We start from the raw sequence: 12,084 nt of genomic DNA, 5'->3' as shown, positions 1-12,084 counted from the left end.
GGCTGGAATTACTGTGTCTGAGTGTTTGTGCTTGTGCATGTGTTACAGTTTAAAAAAAAACCCAAATTTTCAACAACATGTATTTGTTAAATTTTAGAAAACAAATATAATCTACTCATCTTGGCCAATCTGGTATGCTATTTTTATTAGGTTTTTAAATAAAAAAACATGTGGTGATTCAGCCATTTTTCTTCCCTTTCTGTTCCAAAGACAAATAAGTAGATGTTTCATCTTGCCTTTAAGAGGCCAGCACATAAAAACTCTGCATTGCTAACAGGTAAATATTAGCACAAACAGTGTAATTACTACCTAGCCTCCACCCCATGCCTCTTGACAAATTGACTTTGGACTTGATGAAATACCGTGATAATTTATGTAGCTCAAAGGATGTGATGTATTCATACACAATTCACTTCAACTCTTTGAAGCTAATTTTGCTTTCCCAGTTTAATATTAAAAGTAAAGTTAATGCAAAATGGATGCTACATAAAGGCCTTTGGTATGAATACTAAACTTACTAAAATAAAATAAGAGCCTCTGTCTCAAGGGAAAGGTTAAATAATTGATTATTTCATAACTCTGTTGAAACAGCCTCATATTTTCTTCCATGATTTTGCCCTCAAGCATATTATGAAAACCCTAGTCTTGAACTCTCACTACTCCACATTGCTTGAGAACTAAAAATAATTAAATGAAAATTGGAAAAATCACATAGCAAACCTAAAAGCAGAGCCCAGGGTACAGGAATTGATCAAAATGCTACTCTGACCATATTTAAAAATGCTGTTTTTTCCTTCCTTTTGGGGCAGATAGAGAATAAAATTGTCTTTCAATCTTCATCTTTCATATAAAAGGCATTTAACATTACCGAATCAAACTTAAATTGCATGTGAGATGTGAGGAAAAATGCAGTCACTTTTTGCTCTTTCTGGACAACATAAACAAGGGGAGGAGGAATAACCGTAATAAATATTTTTAATCATAAAGCAATTTTTGGAGTGGGTGATGGACTATATGAAAAACTGATGATAACCTTTTCAGGTTGAAATCAGCTATAGTAAACATAAGGCGCAGATGGCAAAATGTGTACAGGTCCTGTTGGATTCATATTTCTGTCAGCTATATTAGCCACAGCAAATTTGGCTCTCCCATTAGTAATAGATTGCTTTGTGTGTAAAACTATATTTTGAATATCTTCTTTCATTTTATCTCTAAGTAAATAAGGTAAGTGAACTTACCCCCAAGCGGAAAGCAGTTTAATTCAGAGTTCACAAAGCAATGGAATTGATTCAAATGCATGGTAGAGAGATTTTATCTAGACAGTATTTCACAGTGTCTATCCCACAAATATGAAACATTTGGAATGGATAAAAAGCAGTAAAAAATAGGAAATGGAGAGGTCTAATGGTAGGTATCCTTCGGGAGAAGGGCGGTATACAAATTAAAACATTATTATTATTATTATTATTATTATTATTATTATTATTATTATTATTATTATTATTATTATTATTATTATTATTATTATAATAGGTATAATGCAAAATTCTCTGTTTATGGAAAGAACCTGGAAAAGAAATAGCTGTAAATTGAATCTCTTCTATTCTGTGCTAAGTTTATCCAATCCCCAGCGTTATTTCTTCCTTGTTTGAGGCTACTGGTATAAATGGACTCTCATCTTCAATTGATAAATGAATAAAAGGCTAGAACAGATAAGAGTTCAATGAGATACTACAGACTGAAGTTACCGAGAGTGCCTAGTTCTGTAAACATTACTCAGAAAAGGAACAACAGAAAACCAAGGTTTAAAGTGTTGCAGAATAGATAATTGTAAAATTTAGTATCAATAGTGCCAGATAATAAACTGTACATTTCATGCAACAGGATTGTCAAAAACTGGCACTAAAAATTAACACTGACATGCAGTGACAATAAGAGCCTATTAATACTATATCCTGTCTCTCAGGGAAAACAGGCAAATCAGTCATTCAGTTCAGTAAAAAGCACATGTATTGCCATCTTGCATATAATAATAATAATATTAATAATAATATTTTAATTTGTATACCACCCTTCTCCCGAAGGACTCAGGGCGGTGAACAGCCAAAATAAAATACAAAAGAAACAATACATACAATACTAAAAAACAACCTTTAAAAAACTTATTCAAATGGCCAAATTTAAAATGTAATAACGCCCTATAAAATTGACAGAAATTTCAAACCTGATTTCAAATCTGATTTCAAATTTCAGATCTGATGCCATCACATGCAGCAATAATTTATGCATTTATTTATTGTTTCCTTTTAAGGCCATCTGACCTGAGATCTCTTACGATGCAACTTCTAGGCATAAACTAAAAAGCCAAAGCCAAGAGATTTTTCTCTGTTTAGCAATCCCAGAACAGTCCAAGATTTTACTAGAGAGTAACTGATCATCACATTATGCAAAACCCATAGCTAGTTATTTGAGCAGTTTGATTGGAAGTCATGCTTCTATGTCCTTGGTCCTGATCCTGCAACTTAGAGCTTAGTTTTTCCACATGTCAGAATGTGACATGTAATAATACAAAGGAGGCAGAGGAGGCAGCTTTATTTTAGTGGTTAGTGCCTACAACATCAGCAAAATGAAGTCATATACTTCCTGAAAAGGCTGCTTTAATCCTTGTCTTCATGCCAATTTTTGAAAAACCCCTTTGAAGCTCATGTGTCAAATCTTCATTTAAGATGTCAATTGGACTGTTTTCCTATAGATTTTTATAACACTGTTAGGAGTTTTTGTGTGGCAATTCAGTCTGTATGTCTCTTTCTCTCTTTTGCTTTGTCTCCAGGCTAATACACGGAGGGCAGCTGTTAAATGGATTGGCAGGCCCAACTGTAACAAGTGCTTCTCCGCTTCTTTCTACTACGTGGTTTTCACCAGATGAACGTGCCACTGCCACAGCTATTGCATCATTGATCAGTTACCTTGGTGGAGCGTGTGCGTTTTTAGTAGGACCTTTGGTAGTTCCAGGGCCAAATAGCACATCAACAATTCCACCTGTGTTTGGAAATAGTCCTGAGTACATAAAGGACCGCATTGAAGCTGTATTGTTTGCAGGTAACTAATAAATAATTTTATACTTTACTACATTATGTATATCTATTATGGGTTTGCTACTGCCCTCTAGTGATTTATCTGGCAAAAAAAGATCTCTTGCTACAAGAATGGAGATAATAGAATTACTTGCTTTTTACATTAAAATACCAAATCCTAGTTTTATGTATTAGCTATAAATGTTATCTACTTGAATGTGACCCTACCTATTCAATTCACTTGTCAAACATTTTTCCACTAGTATGTGGTTGTGTTAAAATAGAACTGACACTCCTATTCTTTTTTTGGTATTTCACTGCCAGTTCTGCTTTTCAGACATCAATAAAATTTATACAGCCTTGTATAACATTCTGTGGGTGTCTTTTATATTGTAAATCAGTATCTTACTAAAGTTATTTCAACTTTATGAATATTTTGTCTCATCTGATTCTGTCGATCCATAGTAACTAATTACTTTAAAACAAAAGCTAATAGGTTATGAAAGTACTTTAAAATTTGGTACTCTAATATTACTTGGTATTGCTTTAACCAGACATATTGATTGTCCAAAACAAAATTCAATAAATTGGTTTAATCAAATTTGATATATCAATTCAGAATAAATGTTGCTTATTTTAGAAGGGGTTTGAAGTTACATCTAACAAGTGAATGTATTCAGTATGCCAGTCAACTTACTCCAGGATATTTCATTCTGTTTACCTCCCAGCCTTCCTTAGTCTTCCCCACCATCACATTCGGTACCATTTAGTGTCATCAAATATCACTGAGCTAGTTGTTTTTATATTAGAGAAGACTTAATGCATTTCAGAAAGTGCTGATACCAGTATGATCTCTCAATAGCTCTGTTTCAGCCACCATCCTTTGGCATTTACTAACTGAATTTGCTCTGAGTATAAATTATACTACTAGCAGTTAAGTTGCTTTGAAGGGGAGAAGTATGCATAGCACAAAAGCATCTCAGCTACAAAAGATGGAATGGCATACAGGGATTTCTTTGCAGATTATTTATTCAAAGAATACACACCATACAGTCTTATGTTTATAGTCTTAACAGCTTAATTGAGTTTAGCTTGGTACCAGCATATTTGCCACATTTTTATTCTTTACTTAATATGCATTAATGATACATTTGAAAACAAACGAAATTAAGGCAAAGGCTGGCATGGTGAAAAGCTAAATGTTTTGATAAGAGGCTGATTGATAAATTTATAAATTTATGTTTATAATTATAATACAGATAGACAGTTAAAGCAACTTGAAATAATGGTTTTGTTGTTTGCCAAGGCTGTTTTCTGTTTTCTGGTTATTTCTTGACAACATTCTTAATGGAATAATATTTCTCTTGAATCTGGATTCATATATGTATTTGTTATTTCCAACAATTTTGAACAAAAAAAGCATCAAATAGTTGGAATTCAAACCCAGAAAGAAAGTAGGTCCCAAAAATATGAGGTCACAGCTGTCAATGTACCACAACCAAGGTTTGTACAAACATGAATTGCAACTAGTTAATATGTGCAGAACAAGTACATGAAATCATTCATAGGCTACACAGTATTTGCATCTAATTTAAAATGTCTATATACTGAAAAGTTAGATTTCTAATTAGTTTTTTTCATGTATCACACATAAAGCTTAAATATGAAATTTCTGTTGATAATAACTAGATAAACTAACTCCACAGTTTAAAATGGCAGTGAAACCAAGTTTAGGCTATGGACCATATCCTTCCCTGTTTTTCTCTGTATGACCCAAGGAAGCCCATTTGGGAATTAAAGGCAGAATATATATCCTGTAGCCATTGATGGACAGCAAGCTTGACATAATAGTTAAGCCACGAGGACAGAAATCAGTAGATTGTGACTTCTAGTCCAACTTAGGCATGAAGCCAGCAGTGTCCTTGAATGAATCATTCTCTAAGCCCTAGGAAGTCAGTGACAAATCACTTCCAAAAATCTTGCCAAGAAAGCTATAGGCACTAGTCCATGCCAGGAGTCAACATTGACTCAAAGATACACTCACACCTACACAATCCATTGATGTCACTTGGTTCCAGTAGCAATGTCATATTCTCAGGTATGTGAGATAAAACGCTTGTTAGAGATGTATTACTGGTCTCAATTGTCCCAAATTTTCCTGCTTAAGGAAGTTTCAAAGCAGTAGAGAATGCCCCTATTGTAGGTACTCCACTTAAATGTTCTTCTAGTGTAAAGGTCCAGTTATTAATTTGCATTGTAAATGCTTCTGATGGGTGTAAAGTTAAACATAGATAAAAACAGGAGTTGAAGTTTGGGTTAGAGTTTTGAGTTACAGAAGCTTCATTGGAGATCTCATGGAAGATGAGTGAAAGGTTCAACTCTTCTCTAAAATAAACAGGTCGATATAGCTTCCATTTCTGGCTACATTAAAGAAAAGAGAAATATTTCTGTAGTTGGTTTTCTGTTACATAGATTTCATTTGAAGTATGATTGAGGTAGGCTTCCAGATATTGCTGAAGTACAGTTCCCAGCACAGCATGGTCAATGGAAGTTGAATTCAAGAACATCTGGAGGCTTAAACATTTCTCTAAAGCATCCAGATGGTTTGTACCCTTATATTTAGTAAATCAAATTATGTGCACGGTGATGTAGACTCATAATCTGTTTGAATTCTATGTGGATGTTTCTGTTATTATTTATTCGTGTTCAAAAGTTCTTTTTCTTTCCATAATCCACTAGATTTTCAATTTAACAGAGATTAAATGCTTAATAGTGAGGGAAGGGATTCTGTTAAGGCAGAATGTATGTTAAATCCATTTTCTGCATTTCACATATTCTATGCATTCATAAAATGGGAATAGGATTTTAAGAATTTTATATTTTATTTTTGTACAACATATATAGCAGATTTTGTCTTTGCATTTTGAGTGTGCTAAACCAAGGGTCCCCAACCTTTTGGACCTCAGGGACCACTGAATTCATAATTTTAAATCCTGCTGACCACTAATATGAACTGCCTAAAGACTGGCTGGCTAGGTGGTCATGTGATTGGGTGGGCATGGCCAACTTGATGTCACTCACATCGAGGGGTGCCTTGCCAGCCTCTACTCGCCCCTCCCCTCCCAGCCACTCCTCACCTGCCCACCCGGCCTCCTTAGGGCCCTAATAGGAAGCAGTTGTTGGAGCTAAGCAGCCACCATGAGAAAGAGTTAGCAAAATAGCTGGCTCAGTTCAAATTGGATCTGACTGAGAAGGGGACTCAGTAGAGGCACTTCACTGAGGACTATGAGCATAGGCTTTCCAAGCAGAGGGAAGACCTGCGGGAGTGCAAGGCCAGGTACCAGTGCCTGGAGGATCAGAGGGCTGAGATGGACAGCCAGTTCCAGGCCATGATTGTCGTGTCCCACTCCTCCACTGACGGCCGGGTCAGGGAAATCCGAATCAGGTGTGCCTCTGCAGCTCTGCCCAAGTCCTAGCAAAGTCCTCAGGGCAGGCAGGAGACCAGAAAGTGACTTCAGCAAGATATGTTTAGACTTTGCCTGACTCAGAGAATGCCAGAAAGCAGATCCTTTATATAGGCCATGGGGTGTGGCTCCATGACTCAGCACTTATCCAGGCCTGCCCCTCCCTTCCTTCTGTTGCCTCCGCCTATCAAGTCTTCTGACGCGAGGGTCACTCCAATCGGCAGCTGTTGGTAATTGACCTTCCTCAGGCTCACATGCTGTGGAGGAGGGGGAGGGGTCTAGTTGCTCCGTTTGCCTGGGCATGGAGCCAGAGCTGGGGGCTGGAGATACTTGCTCTTCTTCAGCCTGTCTGGGCATGGAGCCAGGGCTGGGGCCGGGAGATGCCCCCTCCTCAGCCTGTCTGGGTATGGAGCCAGGGCTGGGGCCGGGAGGACATTCTTCAGCGTTCGGAAGCAGATAAGCAGACCCCGGCTGCGGTGAGAGCGGGCAAGACACAACAATGATACAGTCCCCGCTGGAACAAGACCCCCTGGCTCTTTGCCACCAGCAACGCTTCCCTCCAGCCTTCACCCAAAATAATTTTTCTGTGGACCACCAAAATTTTCTTGTAGACCACCAGTGGTCCACGGACCACCAGTTGGTGACCACTGTGCTAAACCAAGTGTTTGACCAATGCAAATAAAATAAAATAAATAAAATAAAAATCAAAAATTTTACTGTACTGTTTATTTCTGCTGGCTGGTATATGTTGTTCATCCCTTTCATTTGAAATTAGAGTATGACAGTCTTGTTGCAGCTTAACTTTCCTTACATTCAATAGCATGACAAAAATATATCTCAGTGTTGATTTGCATAGCGTAACTGCAGTTTTCTTTTAGGAAAAACTCATGGAAGTTATATTTTCTTTCCTCTAAAGTGTTTTTAGTTCTTCATTCATTTTAGTCCCTTAATAAAAGCCTGTTGCTTTCTTCAGTTATGCCATTAGCTTCTTATTAATTTTCTGTTATTTAAATTTGTCGCTTTAGTTGTTAATTCTTAACACACACACACACACACACACACACTTTTAAACTAAAATTTATGTATTTGACTTTAGTGTCTACCTTTGTCATTTTATTCCATTTCTGTGATTACTGCCAGTTACTGCTATTGTTTATTGAAAGAATAGGTAATAATTGCTCAGTGAATGGGGATTGCAATCAGACAATATTTGTATGATCATTCCATGGATCCATGAATCATTCCATGGATCCATGAATCATTCCATGGATCTAGTAAGCTGCTTTCCAGATCATATTCTCTGTTGTTCCCATAGCATTTTAAAACAGATTGGCAACATTTTTGGGCAACATATGTATATTTTATTATAATTCATTTTTCCCCTCTGTTTTCTTCAATTGTGTCCCCATAGAATTTGGCATTGTGGCTGTGATATTCTCCGCAGCGCTAGCTTACTTCCCATCACGTCCTCCATTCCCACCCAGCGTGGCTGCAGCTAGTCAGAGGCTCAGCTATGGAAGAAGTTTTTGTAGGCTGCTCAGGTATGTATACGATAGCTAAATTAGATAGAAAGTCAATACAGTTTCTGTATGTATGTATGTATGTATGTATGTATGTATGTATGTATTTATTTATTTATTTATTTATTTATGCCTTAATGCCTTAATGCCTTAATGCCTTAATGCCTTAATGCCTTAATGTTATACAGAGTTCTGCTGGAGTTTCTTACATTTTGAAATTGTGGAATCTCATTTAATTAAGTATGGTATAACATGTAATATAGTATTTCTTATGTTAAGTGTTCACTTGAAGTGATTATGGACAAGGGTATCTAATAAATGTTGAAGATCAAAAAAGGGAAATTCACATCAATAGCCAATTGTGACTAGAAAATAAAATAGGCACTACATTTATTATGTTTCCAAACAGTAGGTAATACTGTAGGTCTATTGAGAATGGCAGACCCGCAATGAAATTATTTTCCATAAAACAAATTCTCAAGAAGATTAATTTATTACCAAGCAGTAATAAATGCTGGTGGTTTCTTTGTTGTTGTTGTTCTTTGTATTCTTTCAGAAATAAGTCCCCTCCTTTTTTCAGTGATGGCATTAACTGATAATTAATTTTCTGCTATTTGAAAACGTCACTTTTAGTTTTCTATTTACATGCATTTCTCTCAGTTCTGCTCTTTCCATCATCCACTTGCATATTTTGAGAGCTCAAGAGATGACTTCTAAATACATTTATTGCAAAGAACGTTTGCATTGTAGACACAGAGACTGCACGAATTGAATATTTTGGTTGATTAAGAAACAATCCGTTTTTTGGTGATCGCAAACAGAATGAGATGATTGATACAAATTGTGTCCTATCCAAGATGCTAAAAAAGGAAGTGGCAATTCTATTTAGGACATTTGGCAATCTTACCCATATTGTCATCTGAGAGCCTGCATCCTGTCTGTCACCAAGCTGTGTTGTAAAAATGTTACTGTCAAATAAAAACCCGAATAACAACTAGAGCAGGAGGTAGAGTATAAAATGTGTACTGACATGACTCTACTTGAGAACTAAAAAGGACTTCTGATTTGTGACACAGAATCCAAATTTCCTGTAAAGTTAAAGAGTGAATTATAAAAACATTTTTTACTAACATTTTAATAATAATTAAATAATTGAGAATTAAGTAGTACACGTTTCTGGTTCTTGATGCTTTGATTAATGAAAAACAGTCTAATTCATTGTTAACTACTTGAGTTTTATAGTTGCACACTAATCTACTTTATTTCCATTTCTTTATTCACCTTATCTTTCAGTTACCTTTCATTAATATTTTTCTCCCAAGCAGTACTTTAGAAGTAATCCACTCATAGGAGAATTGCTTTTACCTGACCAGATAAGGCATCGTATGTATTCAATGAAGTATAATATACTGCAGATTTCATTATTTTGAGGGCAGACATATTTTACCTAGTACCTTTAGGGGTAATTATTTTCGTGAATATATCCACATGCAGTATTATTTGTTGGAAACTTCCTGATCATTTAAAACCTAATGAAGACCTAGGCATTATTGATCAGATGAGTGAGGTTTATAAAGGAGCTCATTTTTAATTAATCATACTATGTAAACTCATTTTAGCCAGAAAACATAGATATTCGGATAAACAGTATATGTGTTTCACACTTAAAATGTGAAATTGCTTTGAATTCTGGCTTATTACTTACAAATAGCAATTATTGCCTCCATTGACTTTTTATGGCCCTGGGAACAATTAAAATAACCTAGGATCTCTGCAACTTTTTTTTGTTTACAGTCGTATCTGAACTGAGATTTCCAATTAATAAATCAGAATACAATGCCAGATTTGTTTTTGGCTTCTTGTTTATTTATTTTATTATATTTTTTATTTATTTTATTTGTCAACAAATACAAGATAACGAGTTATAGAGTAGACATAGACATGGACATATGAAATTTTTTTGGCACAAAAAAAAAAAAGGATATAAATTGGCAAAACATAGCCATAAACACATAGAATACATATAACTGGGAACAGTAGGACAGGGACGGTAGGCACGCTGGTGCGCTTATGCACGCCCCCTTAGGGACCTCTTAAGAAACATGAAAGGTCCACGGTAGACAGTTTATGGTAGAAGGTATGGGGATTACAGAGACTAACAATAGGATCAGGTAGATTGTTCTAGACATTTACTACTCTATTGCAAAAGTCATATTTCCTACAATTAAGATTAGAGTGAATTACATTGAGTTTAAATCTATTGATGGCCCTTGTATTATTATGGTTGAAATTAAAGTATTCATTTATAGATAGAACATTTTTGTAAATAATCTTATGAACTAAGCATAGGTCTTTGCTTGGCTTTTTTTTAATAAAAAAGTTTTATTTTTACATTCATATCCAACAACTCATCCAATGTACAGTCATATACAATTAGTCGGACTTGCCCAGTCACCACCCCCTCCTTTTAACTCTCTTCCCTCTTCTACCTTCTTCTACTTTCCAGACCTTCCTCCCCTTCTCTTAGCTACATCCTCTCCTCCCTCCACCCTATACCTTCCTTCTCCCTCTTCTACCCCTCTTCCTTCCTCTTCTCCTCTTTCCTACCTCCTACTCTCTCCTCCTTTCCTACCTCCTACTCTCTCCTCCTTTCTCCTCCCACCATTCTAAAATGGTAGCTGGGCAGACCCGACCCTACATTAATTATATTTATACATCTTCAATAATCCCTGTACATTAACCATCACTCCATCCTCTGCCCTCAAACCCCCCCAGTTCCCCTACCCCACCCCCGACTTCCCAGAACAAAATGCAGGGTATCAAAACTAACAATCATAATCCAAAATAATCTTAAATTATAATCTCTAGTCACTCCATATAATCACACTCTCAATTCCCCTCTCCTTCAAAAATATATCTAATACAAAATATTTCCTAAATTTACTCATATGCTATTCGATATTTTTTTATCTGATACTTATTTTGAATATAATCAATCCACATTTTCCATTCTAAAATATATTTTTCTTGTGTATAGTCTTTCAAATAAGCAGAAATTTTTGCCATTTCTGCCAGATTTGATACTTTGAGTGTCCATTCTTCAATTGTAGGTAATTCTTCTTTCTTCCAATATTGAGCAATCAAAAGTCTTGCGGCTGTTATTAAGTTCAAAATCAATTTAGTCTCTATAGCTGTACAATCCATAATTATTCCTAGTAGAAAGAACTGTGGAGTAAACTTAATCTTCTTTTTCAGAATGTTCTGCATGATCCACCATACTTTAATCCAAAATGCTTTAACTTTTTTACAAGTCTACCATATATGGTAATAAGTGGCATCTTCACAATCACATCTCCAACATTTAGCCTGTACATTAGGATACATACATGACAACTTTTTGGGGTCTAAATGCCATCTATAAAACATCTTCTCTCATATTTTGCGCTTGTGTAAATTTAACATTCCTCACCCAAATTCATTCCCAAGTTTCCAACATTATTGGTTGCTGAAAATTTTGTGCCCACTTAATCATACAATCCTTAACCAATTCAGTCTCTGAGTCTATTTCTACTAATACATTATACAACTTCTTAATATGCTGTTGACCTTGATCTCTCATTTGTTTTAACAAATTATCCTCAGTTTGCTTAATACCTATTTTTTGATCTAATTTCCATCTAGCTTGTAATTGTCCATATTTATTTATTTATTTTATTTATTTATTTATTTGATTTTTATACCGCCCTTCTCCCGAAGGACTCAGGGCGGTGTACAGGCAAAAGTAAAAAAAAACAGACAATACAATATACAGTTTTAAAATGCAAGTTAAAAAACTTATTATAATTAGCCTAAAAACTTTAAAATATATAAAAAACTAAAACCCCATTTAAAATTAGTAATCAGAAATTTAAAATCGATAAAACTTAAGCCAGCCCCGCGCAAATGAAAAGATGTGTCTTCAGTTCGCGGCGAAAGGTCCGAAGGTCAGGTATTTGGCGTAAACCCGGGGGAAGCTCGTTCCAGAGT

General features: G+C 35.5%; 1 protein-coding gene across 1 annotated transcript in view; it reads left to right on the top strand.

Moving 5' to 3' along the window:
- Positions 1 to 12,084, top strand: part of SLC49A4 (solute carrier family 49 member 4) — a 105,094-nt gene that overhangs the window by 36,280 nt on the left and 56,730 nt on the right. The window contains exons 3-4 of the mRNA XM_058195366.1: positions 2,831 to 3,099; positions 7,950 to 8,079. Coding sequence (XP_058051349.1) covers positions 2,831 to 3,099; positions 7,950 to 8,079 — 399 coding nt within the window. The remainder of the gene's footprint in view (positions 1 to 2,830; positions 3,100 to 7,949; positions 8,080 to 12,084) is intronic.

This window comes from Ahaetulla prasina, chromosome 1 (assembly GCF_028640845.1).
Source record: "Ahaetulla prasina isolate Xishuangbanna chromosome 1, ASM2864084v1, whole genome shotgun sequence".
Classification (NCBI taxonomy): Eukaryota; Metazoa; Chordata; class Lepidosauria; order Squamata; family Colubridae; genus Ahaetulla; species Ahaetulla prasina.
The sequence above is the reverse complement of the archived record's forward strand: the minus strand, read 5'-3'. Positions and strand labels throughout refer to the sequence as shown.